At 47.2% G+C, this 17783-nt stretch overlaps 2 protein-coding genes across 4 annotated transcripts; one reads left to right on the forward strand and one right to left on the reverse strand.

The window, feature by feature from the left end:
* Positions 1-452: 452 nt before the first annotated feature.
* On the forward strand, positions 453-3176 carry LOC128306968 (fatty acid hydroxylase domain-containing protein 2). Of its 3 annotated transcripts, none has more exons than XM_053044654.1 (4): positions 453-845; positions 1529-1764; positions 1823-2527; positions 2606-3176. In XM_053044654.1, the coding sequence occupies exons 2-4, from the start codon at positions 1529-1531 to the stop codon at positions 2760-2762; spliced, it is 1098 nt and encodes a 365-aa protein (XP_052900614.1). In that variant the 5' UTR covers positions 453-845; the 3' UTR covers positions 2763-3176. The 3 variants fall into 3 exon arrangements, with proteins under 3 accessions (XP_052900614.1, XP_052900612.1, XP_052900615.1); XM_053044652.1 differs by having other exon boundaries at positions 453-833; XM_053044655.1 differs by lacking the exon at positions 453-845 and having other exon boundaries at positions 1403-1764.
* A 3193-nt stretch (positions 3177-6369) lies between these two features.
* Positions 6370-16326, reverse strand: LOC128306395 (adenylate cyclase type 9). Its single transcript, XM_053043903.1, has 5 exons — positions 16196-16326; positions 12929-13209; positions 11504-12760; positions 11165-11265; positions 6370-11095 (listed from the first exon to the last, which is right to left on the reverse strand). Exons 1-5 carry the CDS (start codon positions 16202-16204, stop codon positions 7740-7742), a joined length of 5004 nt encoding a protein of 1667 aa, XP_052899863.1. The 5' UTR covers positions 16205-16326; the 3' UTR covers positions 6370-7739.
* Between the last annotated feature and the right edge of the window lie 1457 nt (positions 16327-17783).

The raw sequence follows: 17783 nt of genomic DNA on the forward strand, positions 1-17783 counted from the left end.
GGTGTTTTAAAAATTCTGAAAATAAGTGGAAATTTCTCTTTTCTTCGGTACTATTCATTCTTTTCCATGTCTAGTATAATAGTAAATGCTTTAAAACATCAATATGTTGCTTGTGTTCTAGAATTTAAAATCAGATTTTTTGAAAACCCCTTTAATTTAATGATACGTGCACTACTACGTAACATCAGTAAGTAACGCCAAAGTAAAGTAAATGAATGTGTTCGATTTAATTATTACTTATCGTAAAATGACCAACCTATGGGGTTTCCACGATGATTTCCACGAAATATTCTCTTGGAAAACTCTTTAGCTTTTCTCTCTCGCTCTATCTTTTTTCAACGCTCTTCTCTTGAGTTATTATTGCATTGCTTTCTCCAGAACGGTTTGGTTTTGTTATCCTGGCACGGTTTCGAGTACAGTCGTCTGTTTGGGTTCGGTTTTAGGGTTGGAGGCATTGTTTTGGGGATGGTCCGGTGTGTACAAAACAGGCAACAGCGTTAGACAAGTGCCGCATTCGGGAGCAAGTGAAAGAACCTACTTGTACGTGGTGCGTGCCTTTCTCTATTGTTCCATCGCACTCTCCTGCTTTAGCAAATACACTTTCACCCTACTCCCGTGGGCTTACTCCCGTCTTTACGCAAAAGGGTCAGGAAACGAATAAATTGCGTCGGAATATCCTTACACAGCAATCGACCGGGACATTGGGGCCAGCGTTAGTGAAGCCAGTAGTTTGCATCTGGTGTCTGGTGTACACACATCAGCTGTGCTTTCAACCCTCTTAGTGTTACGAATAACGCTCACCAAGGAAACAAAAGTATCAACCAGCAGCGAAGGTATTGTAGCAGGTGCCTACTATCAAACATCAAAAACACATAAGGATACTAGGATTTTGTTTCGGGAGTATTTTGTTACGGGCAATTGTGGAGTAAAATGTGCATCAGAACCCCCTGTTGATATGCATACGTGTGTGTGTGTGTGTGTGTGTGTGTGTGTTAGTTTTCTTTATGTTATTACATTTTTAAACTTTCAAAACAGGCACTCGCCAATCCGTTGCATAACTTAAGGCAACGCGCATTTACCCTCAAGCCGTGCCGAAGTGCCTGCGCTTTGGAAAGTAAGGTGATAATATCTATTGATGCAATAATTAATGGAACATTTAAAAGAAAGGAAGGGGTGTGTTTGTGTGCGGTTTTCCCTTGTAATTTAGTAGAAGAGAATACGCGCACTACCCTTGACCTTCGAGGGCATAATTGATTTATGTAATCACATAACGACGCTGTGAGTGCGTTGAAATAAATGCGTCATTTATGGTGTTAAGGCGTCAAAAAGAGAGCACACTGGGAGCGGGTGGAACGATTTAAACGAAACACATTCTTGCCCCTACTTTCCGAACCTTCCACCGGGTACGACAAGCTGGATGGAAAATCAATTGATTGATTTTCGTTGTTTTTTTAATCGTATTTTGTCCAAACTAATCCACCAAAACATGCACGGATATTAAAATATTTCTACTCACCTTGCTATCCAGATGGAGAGCAGCCCGAGTTTGGAGCGGGAATCACCAGCAGTCGATGACCAGCAACCGATCATCCTGTCGGATGATGCCGAACGCACGTCGGAAAATGATGGGCGACGTAACAAACCGACACCGATGCCGGCGATCGAGTCGCAAAATCCGCGCCTTCTATCCTCGCTGTACAGCTTTCTCGTGATCGTCAGCTTCTTTCTCGTCGGGTTTGCCGCGTTCCGCAACACACTGACCTGGTGAGTGGAGTGGGGACGTGGAGCCTGTCACCAATGTTAACGCACTGTTTTTCTGCAGGCATCTGCAGCGGTTCTGGGGCGCATCCGGCGACTTCTGGCAGTCACAGTGGGATCGCTTCATCGACTTCACCGGCGAGGATCCGGCCCGGCTGTGGGTGCTGAGTACCACCATCTTCACGATGGCGGTGTACTGGGTGTTCGGTGGCATCTACACACTGTTCGATGTGACGTGCCGGCCGGCGATCATACGCCGGTACAAGATGCAACCGGGCACGAACGAACCGGTCGATCGGCGCCGGCTGGCGAAGGTGATTGCGACCGTGCTGATGAACCAAACGGTGGTCGGTGTACCGATGGCGTACTGCATGTACCAGGCGATGCGTTTCCGGGGGCTGAATGATTTGCGCGAGCTGCCCACCTTTCACTGGGTGCTGGCGGAGCTGTCATTCTGCATCTTTATAGAGGAGATTGGCTTCTACTACGCCCACCGGCTGCTGCACAGCCGACGGATTTACCGGTACATCCACAAGCAGCACCACGAATGGACGGCTCCGATCGCCATCACCGCCATCTACTGCCATCCGGTAGAGCACGTGTTTAGCAACCTGGTACCACCGTTTCTCGGCATCTTCATGCTCGGCAGCCACGTGGCGGTGGCCTGGCTGTGGTTTACGCTCGTAATACTCTCCACGTTGAATGCTCACTCCGGCTACCATCTGCCATTTTTTCCGAGTCCCGAAGCGCACGACTTCCACCACCTCAAGTAAGGCAACCGGCTGATAGGGAATGGCAACACATCACAACACACCCCACTGATGTATGTTTCTTTGCTTTGCTTTAGGTTTAACCAATGTTTCGGTGTGCTTGGAGTGCTCGATCGTCTACACGGTACGGACGCACTGTTCCGCACGACGAAGGCATATGCACGGCACATCATGATGCTGAGCTTTATACCGGCCCGTGAAGCGTTCCCCGAACCGGCCAAGAAGGCTTTCTGAGAAGGGTGCGAAACGACACACCACAGATAGATCAGTTAGACACAGGCACCGTATCCTGGTCACGGCACCAGATCGTCAAAGTAATTACATCTTCTCACACCTATTTCACATCACCACATCACCACACAGTCACACATCCTGAACGGAAGCAAAACGAGCTTCAAATCGATGTTCGGTGTGAGCATTCTTAGAGCTACGGCTACGCTAAGATACCCATCGTCACCACACAGAACCCGAACTGGATCACGCTGGAATCCACAGGTCGTCGATGAGGCTGTATCGTACAGAGAAAAAAAAAACCCTATTACTACTCTCCTTCTATATGTCCAAGAATGTATTTTTTGTTTGCGAAATGTCAAAACGATTATACTTAATAAACTTCACAAACTACACTGAACGTCCGATAAAGTGACGTAAACACTGTAAAGAGTTAGGTGGAATTGTTCTGCTCTACGAAATCAACAATATCTCGACAATCTTGTTATTTGTGTCAAGCCCAATGTCCCAATGCAAGCTGAATAGGTCATTTGCAGGTAGTTGTCCCACGTGACTCTTTGAGGTGCAACTGCAGTAGCCATCAAGATCTTGACATATTACATGACACCATATTGGTGATGGAGGAGCTGGCAATATGGCTGGTTTCAGATATGAAGGTGTCGAGAATTTGATGATTACAATACCCCACATATCGACTTTTTTTTTAACTTGGATATATAAACATGTATTACAATTTTAATATTTTATAAACAATTTGTTCTTTCACAAACGTTTTGGGCTATGAGATCTTTGTTCATATTTAATTGTTCGTACTTTTGGGATATATTTTATTTCCAGCTTTTGACGGTTTTTTTTGCGTTGACCACGTAGCGTTACGAGTTACTTTAGAGATGCTATTGCAGTTAAATAGGACCCTTGTGTTTATTTGATTTTCCATCTCTTTCTCTCTCTCTCTCCTTCCTTCTTGCAGCTTCAATCGTTTTGAACTATTGAATGCTGCAAATCAGGAGCGTACGTGTTGCGAATGTAGTTTTTTTTTCGTCTCCTTCACCTTCTCTATAATACTCGATCACATTTCATACATCTTTAGTAACTGTTCCTGATCAGTATGTTTAGGTTATTGCTCCACGCTCCATGTGTGGCTGTTTTGTGTTTATTTAGTAGAAACTAGTCCCGTAGAATCATTCGTCCAAAAGTTCGTTCAAATTCGTTCCGTAATGTATCTTACTGCTGTTTGAAATCTGCTTCTCAATAATAAAACTAGCTGAGAACCCCTGCGTACCTTACCATGCTAGTAGCTAGCACACATATTTAAAAAAACACACACACACAACAGCGGACTCTTCTTGGAGAAGGTTATTGTACCTTCGTTAGTCGTTCGTTCCCTAGTCAATATATTAGTGAAATAGTCGGTTTAGACACTAACGCTGATTGTATGAATTTGTGTACACCTGGCAAACTTTGCACACTGTTTCCCTTCTTCGTTTTTTGTTGTTTTAATTACCATGTGCTACATGTTAACGGCTTAGCGCTTAGTTTGATGTTGAGTATTTGAGGAACAACATGTTGTGTACTTCCTTTGTTTTGCTAAATTACATTCCCCCCTCACACACACTCACTCACCCGTCCCACCATACAACTCCATCTTCCTTCGGTGGACGGCGTGGGCGAAAAAGGGGCTTGGTCCTATTGCTTTCTGACACAGCGCACAGTGATAGCATCGCGATTGTTACAACAACAACTACTACTATTACAACAAAATACACACGCCACACTTTCGCGCCGACCATTTTGTTTACTAAATGTCCCGTAGTTAGTGCCGCGTAGTAGTCCAAAATGGCGGGATTGGTTCGTTCGTTTGTTTTGTTTTTTTGTAAGCAGTTTATATATGTGTGTGTGTGTGCGTGTGGAAACCATTGCTACACATTCTCTTTCGATTGATTAGGCAACATTCAATAGCCTTGTGGCACCTCTGCAACACTCACTTGTTTTGCTCTTGCTCGATGCTCAAAATGTTATCATTGCTACTAAGAGGTACTAAAAAAAGTACGTGTGTGTGCGTTGCGTCAACGCGTTAATGTATAAAGGTGCGATGTAGTAAAACAATGCCACCATTGACATGTCGACCTGACTAATATAAGCGTCTTCTTTCTAGCGTGGAATAAAATAAAACACACCAGTCGCATCTCTGACCATTGCACATTAACATTTCTTCACATTGAGGTCGGCACCTCGTTCACTTTCTCTGATATGCATTCCTTACGTTTAACGCACACTTCTTGCCGCTTGCTGGCGCTTCATCTAAGGGTTTTGGTAATGGACACGTAACGCGCAAATGGGAATGATAAATACCGTGGTGCACCATTATATAATATAATAATATAAACGTTCTTAGCAATTGTAACCTTTTCATTAGTGTTTGTTTTTGCTTTACTTCCGTGCCATGAATGTAGGAGTCAAAGAACGATAAACGAATGACGAAACTCCCATGTTTTTTTTCCATTTGTGATCACAGCGTCGTGATGTTCGTTTTTTTAAAAAATAAACTAGATAAATATTTTATACCTTTTCAATATAGTGTATATGTCGATCTATATATATATATATGTATATATATCTGTAGTATATCCGTAACAGCAATGGCATTGAAATAACGTACAGGCCTACCCAGCTAGTAAATCATCATTTTGGCAAGAATAGTTATTTGTGAAATCTTTGCAACTTGACACCGTTTGCACCGTTGGCTGGAAATGAAGTATCGCGATGTGGGTGCCATTTTGTCTATTGTGTTTCTTCATATTCCGCAGCTAAAAACAAACAAACCAACGGGCTCGTGGATTTTTGTTTTTTTTTTCGAGAGAAAAGAGGAGAAAACCTCCCCCATTCTCATCTGAGAAGATGTATAATTAATCAAGCAAACGTTAAACGCAACGAAATTATTATTTACACGTTGGCACGTCGGCGATGGAGGGTGAAAGAGGGTCGAAGGGAATCCCTTTTGCTTGCCCCTCGTACGCTTCACTAGCGGGCTAATATCGCATCGATTCTTAAACTAAATATTGCAAGTATCTGTTGTTTTAAAAAGGCCTTTAAGGTTCCCGCGTGTTTTAGGGGAAGCAGTAAATGAAATCGGGAAATTCCCCACGCTATACGCCCTTCACGTAAAAACACACCCGTCGGGTCGGTCGGAAGGGGTAGGGTACGGGGACTTCGTGAATGGAAATGAGGTGTGTATGTGTGCGTTTATATATCCTTCTGGCGGAAGTAATTGTAAAGTAATAACTAGTCCAAAGAGAGAAGGCACGTACGTAATAGTATTCTTGGGTTTTTTGATTTCCTTTCTTTGTTGCAATTTCATTTCCTGTTCCGTTGCCATTGTTTTCCAATTACTTCTATCATTACTAGTGATGTGTGAGTGTGTGTAGTTCGCCTATGTTGTATACGTTAAAAACTGATCCATCGTGACTAACACACACACACATACATATCCTGAAACAAAGATCTAATTTGTTCTAAGCGTATACAGCGACATCTAGCGGTGGCAGATATCAAACCACACACCGATTCTTATTAGTGATGTGCATAGTGAGTAAGAATGAATGAGTGAGCTACTCTTGAGTGAGTTTATTCCAATCAGTGCTAAGAGTTCCTATAACTCATTTGCGATTTATCCTACGACCAATGGTTCAAATCACGAATGAGTTATATAATCCATGAGCTATAACTCTTGGTGGTCACACACAGTCACACACAAGTGTGAAACACTCATTCGCGCATTTCTAATTTTGTTATCCTGTTAACCTTTCTCGGTTTCGCAACGCACTGATGCATGAGTTATATCTCTTCGCAGCGACTCTTGAATGTGACAACTCACTGAAGAATAACTCTTCAAAGAATCTTTTGAAGAGTAAGCCCTTTGATGTAACTCACTCACACTGAGTCAATTCATCTTAGAGAGTTGTTCTGATAGACCGTAGCCATGCACGGCAGCAATAGGAGGCTGACTGCGCGGTATATTCTGAGTTTTGTTTTGCTTCAGGCACACCTAGGAAGCGACAGACACACACTCATAATACAACACCTGTGACGGGGGTGGAGTATGCTGACAGGATGAGGAGAGGTTGTTGGAGGTTTGAGCAACATGACTAAGGGCTGGGAGGCTTAAAACGGAAACTTATTCGTACGGACAGATGCAAAAGGTGTAGATTTAGACGAGTCTTTGTGAACTAGTAAAAGTGCATAGACGTTACACATCGAATTAGGTCAGTGAGGTCTCCGACATCTTTGGGACTCTTGAGAGATGTGCACATATATGTTTGTATTTTAAAAACGAAAATTCAAATGGAGGAGATATTTGTTTGATTGGTTAGAAAGGGGAAAACCTATACGAGGAGTAACCGTGCTGTCTTACTCGCAGTAATATGACAAACGAGTTATTCTACTTGGTTAAAATAGCTATTTTTCAAATCCTTCCTATCCGCCAGCACGGTTATTGCCTTAAAATGAGTAACTCGCGTTTCCTGTTTTGTTGTGCATCAGTTTACATCAGTGCCTTTTTTGGGAGAGGGCGAATGGCGCCGAATAAAATCCGGCTTATTCTCGCCTTGAAGTTCGTAACTCTACTAACTCATCCAGTACTTGCTATTTCGTCTTTTCGAGACCATAGAGATTAATGATCAGGGGAAGGTTTGTTTTGTTCCCAGACATTTCTAGCGCCTAGAAACAGCTGCTAGCTTTGTTTTTATGCACCGTGCGGTGTAGTTGTACCATCAATTTCGTATTAGCTATTAACCTTCAGTATGCTTTGTCTGCAGAGCAAGTAGTAGCAAACGTTTTTTTTTCTTCTTCGATGTACCGGTACTCATCTCAACAACTCCAAAACAATCCTATCCCAATTCGACGATACCGTACCGTAGTGACGGTACAAGAAAATGACTAAAAAAGAAAGCTTTCTCCTCCGTGCGTTTGCTTTCCTTCTATCTACACGGGATCTATATCTAGTTCTGGTGGTCCCAGTAGGTCCGGTTTCTTGCCAACCAGCAGGTACACTTCCATATGGTCCTTGCCCTTTACGTACACCTTACCGCGTGGCTCAAAGTCGAACCGTTCACCCAGCACCTGTACACAATCGCTACCGATCTGTACCCGGCCGGCCACACCGGTCGAATCCATCCGGCTCGCGACATTTACCGCATCGCCCCAGATGTCGTAGTACAGCTTGCTCGTACCGATCACACCGGCCGTTACGTCGCCAAAGTTGTATCCGACCCGCATGATCAGATTAAACTCCAGCAGATCGCGATTGAACGATTCCACCACCTGCTGCATCGCGAGCGCAAAGTCGAGCAGCGTGTACAGATGTTCGTAGTTTTCGCCCCGGCTGCTCGGATCGAGCCCGGACGCGGCCATAAACGTGCTGCCGATCGTTTTGATCTTTTCCACGCATCGGAACTCGGGCCGGGCGAGCAGCTCGTCAAAATCACCGATCAGTTCGTTCAGCACGCGCAGATACTCCTTCCCACCGAGGTACGATTCGTCGTACATTTCGTTAAAGTTGACAATGCTCGCAAAGATGATGCCGATGTTGTGATGGTTTTCCGAATATTTGGCAGTATTTTTCAGCTGCTCCGCCACATGCTTCGGGATGATGTTGTGCAGCAGCATGTCGGCTTGGTTTTTCATATTCTGCACCCGTATCTTGTCCTGGTTTGCAACGGCACTGCCATGAAAGCTTAAGCGATAGCCGATCTCGAATTCGCGATTTAAAAACCAAACTAGCACGAGCAGCAGCAGCAGATCGACGTATATCTCCACCCGGTAGTTGTTGAACCAATCGAACTGGGCACGGTGCAGCATTTCATCGGTGTCACCACCGGCGGTAATGATCGTGCCGTTCGCAGTAACGCCCGCAGCCACTTCGAGTGCCTGTAACTCCACCATATGCCCGACTGCAATGCCGACGAATGCGGCCGACGTTAGGCATGCCATCGCGTTGCGCATCCACCAGTTCAGCTGCGTAAAGTTGCAAAAGTGCACGATGCAGATGTACATCAGGAAACCGTAATGGAACTCAAACACGCGAAACTTGGTCACGTCCATCATGGCAAAGTTGGAGAGTATCGAGATGACGGGCAGCGACATGAGGATGCCACCACAGATATGCCACGGGTACCAGTTGGATGCGAGCTGCAGCAGACAGTCGTAGCAGCTGCGGCTAGCCATGGGGCGGGACCGGCGTACGGTAGGTTTGCGCGTCCTTCGACACACCTGCTTGGTGCAGATGAACAGCGCAAACAGCTGTACCGTGCTGAAGAACACGAAGATGCACACCCAGACCTTGTACGATTCGAGATAGACCGAGGGCGAGAGTAGAAACAGTGAGGTCGAGGTCGCAAGATACACGACGAACGATACGAGCATGTCGATGTAGGTATTGTACTTGGGCGTCGCTAGCGTTGGTGGACCACCGCCCTCGAGATCGCCACTTTCGCTCCCGAACCGGTGCGCCTTCGAGCGAAATTCTTGCTCCATCGGGCGCGATTTGAAGCGCAGTGATACCGGCAACAGCGGTGGCTTCACCAGATAGCTGCGCTGCGATCGTGCATTATCCCGCACGCAACGTATTAGCTGCAGGTCGGACTGTTTGCGCAGCTGCTGCAGACAGGCGGCTAGCGGATCTGGATGCGGTTCCTTAATGCCGACGCAACACTTCGAACCGGTGCCCGGTCCGAGCCGCATGCTACCGTTCGGTTTCTGCGTCGGCTGATGATGATGGTCAGGGTGGCCGGTCGCGGACGTTACGATCGCACCGGACAGGCTGGATTGCGAGCTGGTAAAATAGCCGGACACGCGATGCACCGACAGCGCGGCCGTTTGACTCATCAGCACTATCTGATGCTGGATGCTCGACCGACGGCTGTTTGATCGTATGCCCGAATCTTTGCGCGATGTTGCGGACGGTGATAGACTTGCACCGTCGGCACCGAGCAAACGGGAGCTCGGACACACGACAACCGAACCGTGACGTACGTGCTGATGCGCTTCGTTACACGCGTGGTGTGTGGTGGTGATGGTGGAGCTACGGGGCCGACCGAACGTGCCACTGTTACTGCTGCCGGCACCGGCCGACAGTGCGATCTCGTGAATGATCGATGATCGGTCCGCCTGCGATCGGTAGCTACCGGTGCGGGCAAACGGTGAAATGTCACTGCGCGATTGCGAGATGTACGAGCGCACGTCTATTATCTCGTCGAACACGGAACTTTGGCTGGTGTGCGTGTTTTCACCGCCGGATCCCACCATCCTACCGCATTCACGACTGCGCCCGATCGTGCTGCACGTTGCGGCGGCGGTGGTGACCGTATTGGTGGTGGTCGTGGTGGTGTGTGCATTGCTGTTGGTAATACTACCCCCGTTCGTGACGTCCAGCGTGTGGCAGCTCGGACGCGGTGTAACGATCACGATCGGCACATGATGGTAGCACCCGTTGGTGATGTTCTGATTATTGCTATTGCTATTGCTATTGCTACTGCTAGCGCTTCCACCGGCCCCGGTACCGATCGGACCGGTACGCGCATTGCCGCTGCTGCTACTTCTCTCAATACATGGCACATCTTCGTCACAGCTTTTACTACTATCACAGATTCTGCTGCACTCCCCATCCGGAGCAGTGTACGTGTCCTGGCGCTTGAGCGCCACCTTGCCGGCCTTCCGTTGCCCCTGTTGGCCACCAGCATCGCTACCGTCCGGCGGCTGGCTTCGGGTACGTTCGTTGAGCATCGTCACTATTGTCGTCACGTCCTGTGGCCGCGTACCGACCGGTGATCGGGTCAAACATTTACCCGTCCCACCACCAGACGCCATCATTTCCGCCATCTCGTCGTCGGACTCGAAACCGTTTGAGATCGATTTTGTGCTGATGATAATTTTTGGCTTCTCCACCGGTGCGCCCGCACCACCGGCTGTACGGTGCGGGTTTAACAACCGGCCGGTATCACCCTTCACGGCCGAACGGAGGAACTTGGTCATCTTCGTTAGCGATGCGATGCGGGGTCGCGGTGTCGACACCGGTGACGCGTGCAGGGAGGAGAAAAATACTGGCCCGGCAGGGGATGCTGGCGGTACCGCGGGTTGTATGCCGGATAGATTGGTGGCACTGCGCGACAGGCAGGAACTTTCCGGGTTCTCTTCGCTCGTCGCGTACGGTAGCTCGTCCAGCGGTGAGGCCGATGCGCCCAGAAGGTTAAGGTCAACCGGAAGTCCAATGCTCGACAGACCCTCCGTGATCGAACCGACCAGATCCAGCTTTTTGCCCAGCACGAAGTACGTACGGTGACCTACGGGATATCGAGAAGCGGTTAGATACTGGTCGGTGTGGCATAGACACGAGCTGTTTTAAAACCTACCATCAACTTCTTCGCCTTCCTCTATGATATAGGAATCGCCCAGGAAGCCGCAAGTTTCTTCCGATACGTGCACCTGGTCGGGTTTTCCACTGGACTCCATACTGTTTCAGAAAAAGAAGAGCAAGAAAGCATTAGTCGTTTAAGCTAGGCGAGAAGTCATACATAAGAATATTCTGTGAAGAGTCATTCGAATTTAGCTTCGAATCTCAAAAGGTTCTTATATCTTAAGATATCTTAAGATTAATTAATATTTAAGGATACATGAAACTTCGAGGAATCTTGCATCTGTTGTACTGTTTTTTTTTTTTGAGGGGGACAACCAAACACAACAATACTTACCGATTAGCTAGCGTAACATCGTTGCTCCACACATCGAACTTGACCCGTTTCGTACCGACAATGCCGCAAAGCACCGTACCGGTATGGACACCGACACGCATCTTGATGCCCTCGTTCCGTTGCGCATCAAACACCCGGATCGATTCGATCATGCCGAGCCCCATCTCGACGCTGCAGATTGCATGATCCGGGCGCGGTTCCGGACAACCGGACACACAGTAATAGCAATCACCCAGTGTCGAAATTTTCTCGCAACCGTTCACCAGACAGAGGTCGTCGAAGCGTTCGAACAGATCGTTCAGTATCTCCACCAACTGTTCGGCCGTTTTTGTCGATGACATGCGCGTAAAGCCGACTATATCCGCAAACAGTATGCTGACGTTTTCCATCCGGTTCATGTGGAAGGGCCGGAACAGCGACTTTAGATCGGATGGTGTGGTGCGCCGTGGTGCAGCTTGGGCAGAGGCCGGGTACTGATCGAAGCTGGTGCCTTTCGGCACGCTGCCACTCTCTTTGAGCAGCAGATCCGCCACCTTCGGTGGCATCATCGAGTGGATCATCTTCTCCTTTAGCTGCTTCTCCATCTCGAGCTGTCGCCGCACGAGCAGGTTCTGGCCAACCTTCATAAACGTGCCGCGCATACGCACCACCGTCATGATCAGTATCTGGATGCCGATCAGATGCACGCACAGCTGTATCAGCACCCGTATCAGTACGATTTTGTACACGAACGAGTCACCGGAGTGTTGGTAATCCGTACCGATCGCACCGTCCTCGGCGAGCAACCGGGCGACGGTGTGCGTGACGCTACCCGTAACGAGCGGTGATGCGGTCGGTTGACCACCCGGTCGCGAGTTGTAGTCGTAGTGCGTCTGGTGAAGAAACGAGAGCACCTCGAAGCAAACGGAGTACGCCATGGTGATGGTGCAGCAGAGCCACAACGGTAGCGGTATGATCGTGTAGATAAGCATTACGATCTCGATGCAGATGGAAAAGTGACCGAGCGGGCTGAGCGCTTCGCGTGTCAGCAGCAGCAGAAAGAGGGAAAACATGCAGAGCAGGATGGCGCAGAAGGACGATATCAGGTTCGTGTGCGCACGGTAGATGTCGGTGCGCGTCACCCACAGGCCGGCAAGCGCGAACAGAAAGATCAACCCGATCGATACGGTCAGCAGTGTGAAGCTGGTCGGGCCACCGTCAAACAGGAAGTACAGCAGCCACACGAGCGAGCAGAGCAGGATGTAGAATAGTGCGAAGCTGAAAGCAGAAGTACACACATAGTCATGCATGCGAGGTTGGGAAAGAGTGAGGAGTTTTTTGTTGCGTAGCAGCAGCAGAAACCACCAACACACAGACAAACACACCACACAGAGAGAGAGAGAGAGAGAGAGAGAAAAACCGTCCGGATGTTCCGGGTGTTCTTACCGAAACTTAAGGCGCAGCTGCGGAAATACGCTCGCCTGGTACTGGCCCTCCAGCACGGGTGAATCGAAACGGGGATCGAACCAGGACCGCGGTGCAGCCCGTTCGAACGCAACCGGCAACATCACGCTGCAGCACGAATGGCGCCGGCCGGTTTGGCTCAGATAGGATTGGATGTACGGTGCCAGCGAGATCTGGATGTCCTCCACCGAACCTTTCTGGCTTTCGGTCAGCACCGGGGGCATGGTCGTGAACGAGGTCGATGTACGATAGTTGGATGCCGTCTGTTGGAAGAAACGAACCGATTAGAATATTTTTCAACATTAAAGGGCTTCTTACATAGGGGGAAAACGCCGCCATTTTATTTAGGTATCCATCTTGCCAATATCAACATTTGACAGAAAAATGGCTGCCGCTCGCTTAATAGCACAGCTATGCCAAAGTGATGAGAGCGTGAATAAAAATCACACAGCAAATGAAGAATGCTCAACTATATTAACGATGGTGCCAGGTACGTTTCCTACCTGGTCCAACACAGAACTGCCAAACATACTTTTTCACGGATGTTTGCCAACTGAAACGATATACGAATCGCGGTTGCTGAATGCTGATTTTCAGACCGGCTTCTAGATGCCGAAATCGACGACAGCGTTTTTCCCCTATGTCGTCGTGCATCTACACCTAGCTGTCATCTCAGGTATGTTAGCTAGAAAACCCTGCATTTTGGTAGTAATCTGTGGTAAACCCACAGATCATAGTAAACCACCAGCGCATCTAGTCCCATGGTAAATGACTAGTTGGTACTTTGGCAATCGTACCTGTGATGATCGCTAGGTGCAGTTGCACAGTAACAAGCCCTTAACATGAAAAATTATTACAGGGTTGGTAGGTTAAAAATGCGAAAGTCTAATAATTTCGATTCTTTACACGTTAAAGTTTGAAAAAAATTCTCGGCTACCATAGAATACAATCAAATGGAAATAATTCCGAAATATAGAATAAAAAGTACAATTAATTTTAAGATTTATAATTCTTTTAATTATATTTAGAAATATGATAGCCGAGAAAGCTTGGCAGAGAATCGATTTCAATTTGCACACGAGTGGAAGATTTCACTTTAACGTGCGAAAAAAAATTGAGAATTCTCTAAAAGCTTAGTAGATTCTGATATCACACATTTTATTTTTATGTCTATTCCCACAGTGGAATAGAAACTGCACAGTCTGGGATGGTGCAAGAAATTTGTACAACCGATGAGTCGTGTGCCCCCTACTACAATCATGTACGGTGTACATGTCTAACCTGTCCTTTCTACACTCAACGGTTATTTACGTGCAACATATTCACATGATCCATCGCGTTCAAAAACCTCATTTTCCTCCTCCCCATCCAACTACCCGCCAACACCCGGAGGTGTTGCGTACGTATCGCAAGAATAACTGCGCGTGAAGCAGTAGAACCCAAACCCGAATTCGAGATGTTTTGCGAGAAGAAAAAGATGTGTAAGACACCAAGATGGCGCATCTCGCGGTTGCAAGTGCGATAATAACACACCCGCACATTATCTTTTCTCCCGCATGAAACTCCCAGACACTGGAGACGTAAGCGATATCGTATGCGGTTTGTTTTAATTTTATCGTCTCCGGTCTGCCCTTCCACGGTCTCTGCGACCCATCAAGATAAGGAAAGGGGGCTGTCTTCTCCTCCCCCCCCCCCCCCACCCTTTCCCCCACACTATTCGATATAACGTCCCGGTTTTGTGTGCGTGTGTTGTACCGATTGGAATGTATTTTGTACGTTTTTTTTCCTTCCTCCAGGTTGTCTTTCGCGGGCGCCTTCAATCTACACACTGCCCTGGACCTGCTTTCTGTTTTGTTACCGGTTCGCCAGGAGGCGGCACTGTACACTGCAGCACAACGGTACCCAGAGACCGGCCACGGGCCGGATGCACCCCACAACTGACATCGAACGGCGATGGACAGCTATCGTACACCCCGTTCGGCAAGCCGGGATAGTAGCCTACATAGACGACACACACCTGACCTGGTGGAAGATACCAACCGTCGCGTTGCGGAGCGCACCGGACCGGACGGGGCGACGCATATTTGTGTGCTGGTAATTTATCTCGCACACAACAGCAATGCGTTTCGCGTGAAAGAACTGACCCGGGGAAGGGAAGGGGAGGGTCCTGTACGCCACTGGACGACCGACCGCGACCAGACGCTAAACCCGCAAGCACGCGCTACCATAATTGACTCTAAAAGATACACAAATGCTTTATCTTTCGTAGGTGTATATTTATTTTCGCAACCCATCAGCAAATTCTCCCGGCCAACGGAAGCGGGCAAATGGCGGAGAATGGTTGCGCACATACCAGGCAACGCGATAGCGGTCTAATGTCATATGGGCTATTAGAACATCAAGTATGATAAATGTTGTTCAAACTAATTTAAAAGAAATAGCAAAGAAGCATAATTTGTGAGTGTAAAGATGCCTCATAAATAACCAAATATATTAGAGATATTTAGAAAAAAAAAATCAAATCATCTTGTGTAACCCTGCAATTGACCAAAATTGATCAACAAACCTCCGTTTTGTTCAATGATAACGTTTGCAACAACCAAACCCGTTTGAATTCTCACCAAGCATTAAAGTTGTTTCATACATTCGATACATTTTCATCTCATCTAAAATTTGATGTGCTGTTTGCGATCATTTTGGGTGCCACAAGATAGGGTCACACACACACACACACACTCTCCTCGCGGTCACACACCGCGTCATCCCCAACGAGACAATCAACGAATCAATTTGTTTGCCCGTTAAACCGTTTCGATTCGTGCACCGTACAGCTGTGCCAGTCAAAAGTAATAAGATATCACCGGTACACCGAGGAAGGTGCTATTTTCGGCAAAGTACGTTGTTCGGTCACTACTGTACAGCCAACCCCTTTACGGATGGGACTGTTTAATATCGTACCGTGGGTAGCAGGTGACAGGTGGAGGGGTCGCTTTGTTGACGGGGTGATTGGCATATGATTAGCATGCGGACCACTCAGCCGCGTTATCATATATATATATATATATATATATATGGGCGCCCGGAGGACGATGAAGATCCCGCACACACACACACACACACAGTGAGTGTGCGCGGCTCAAACATCGCCAACCGAAGCGCCATATCATGTATGATCTTTCTTCTTGTTATCGTTCACTTCCTATCCTACTTAGGTGGTTTTTTCGAAGATGTTCGGCAGTCTCTACTTACGTCCGACATTGTGGCTACGCTGGGAAGGTGGATGTGTTTCTGGCTGGATATCGAGGGTAGAGTTCAGGTCAAGGAGTTGGATCAGTAGCGGGTTTCGGGCACACTTTACAATGCCGTCGGGTATGATGTCAATGTTCGTTGTTGTTGTTTGTGCTGCTGCAGCAGATTGTTCCCCCCACGTTGGTCAGGCACCATTACCACTATCATGATGCAAACAGATAATCGGGATAGGGAGCGCTTCGTGTTGGCGTAGATGCTGGAAACAGTTGGAAAATAGAACACGTATTTAATATTTGTTTATGAAAATATCTTTAAGATGGTTAAAATGGGAAAAAAAACATGGAGGCATTTTGGATATTTGTTTTACAGTATTGTGGATATTTGGAGAGATTCAATTTAACAGTTGCACAATGTTACAGTTCACCAATAATCAGCATAATCAACTCACTAGACTCCGTTGGCTTAGTTACGACAAGAGAACAGCACCAAATCACCGTAACCGTCGTAATGTTCTATTAGATTTTCCCGACAAGGCCGAAGACGATCTGATAAACACCAACAGCGGCTATTCGAGAGTGTGGATATAACCGGCAGAAGGTCCAAAGTAAATGATTTAGCATGTTTGGACACTGCAGAGTTTCTATTAAGTTTATAATAACGTGTTGCCTATTTGTAGAAAATAATGTAAAAGAACAATTTCAACTAAAACTAACCAAAACACGTACAAAACCGATAGCAGCACGATAATAGTAAATTATTTTCCTGCACCGTACAACATGAATGTAAAACCGAGTATTGTAATTTCGTTTTTCAAAAAAAAAAATCCAAAAGCCCCCCGAATAATTTCTTACGCGAATGCTTCATTCTGGAGCGCCCCGAAAGGTGGTATGAAAACTCAATTAGAGACTACCCCTACACCATCCGTATCGTACCCGAACCTCCCTAGTCCACCAAATGGACACACGTGCCTAGCACCCGAAGCAAAAAAAAAAAGTCCACATAATAATAATAAGCGAAAAGCGTCACATGGCGCTTTGCTCATATAAGTTCGCCTATTTTTCATTGCGTCTACCTTCTACCCTTATCCAGCCACCTGTTTACATTGTCGGTGTGTATTTCGCTTTTCCTTTCCTTCCACACGCGCGCGCGCGCGCGCGTGTATCCTTCCGCCCCCGGGGGCCCGTGTGCGTTGAATTAGATTAAGAGAGCCAAACCGTTGAAGCATTCACACGAAATAACAACGATAAGAATCGTGGATGCGGGGTGGGTAGGTGTGTTTGCCTCGAACGGGTGACGCAGCACTGGACAGGAAGTTTGGCCAACGTCTAGTGTCGCGTATTTATTTTACCGCATCGTGATCACCCGGGGGGTACTGTTTCCGGTGTGGTATCGTTACTGGTAGTTTCTTCGAGTTCTCGCCCACTCCTTTACGGTGGAAGGGGTATTTGCGGGTGACAATTTTGTTTGTTGGCGTGTCGCTTCGATTTAAGCTCTCGAGTTGCATCATGCAGGTTGGAATACACACAAAAAAAAAGCAATCAAACAAAAGCCATGAAAACCCGGAACTGGTGGTGAACTTAAAAAGGAA

Source organism: Anopheles moucheti, chromosome X (assembly GCF_943734755.1).
Source record: "Anopheles moucheti chromosome X, idAnoMoucSN_F20_07, whole genome shotgun sequence".
Lineage (NCBI taxonomy): Eukaryota > Metazoa > Arthropoda > Insecta > Diptera > Culicidae > Anopheles > Anopheles moucheti.

Coding starts and splice junctions, on each gene's coding strand:
- LOC128306968 (XM_053044654.1), top strand. CDS start 1,529: ATGGAGAGCAGCCCGAGTTTGGAGCGGGAATCACCAGCAGTCGATGAC. Junction 1,765..1,822: donor TTCCGCAACACACTGACCTG/GTGAGTGGAGTG, acceptor GTTTTTCTGCAG/GCATCTGCAGCGGTTCTGGG. Junction 2,528..2,605: donor CACGACTTCCACCACCTCAA/GTAAGGCAACCG, acceptor GCTTTGCTTTAG/GTTTAACCAATGTTTCGGTG.
- LOC128306395 (XM_053043903.1), bottom strand. Junction 12,761..12,928: donor CAGCTGCGCCTTAAGTTTCG/GTAAGAACACCC, acceptor TTCTGCTTTCAG/CTTCGCACTATTCTACATCC. Junction 11,096..11,164: donor GGAAGGCGAAGAAGTTGATG/GTAGGTTTTAAA, acceptor GATATCCCGTAG/GTCACCGTACGTACTTCGTG.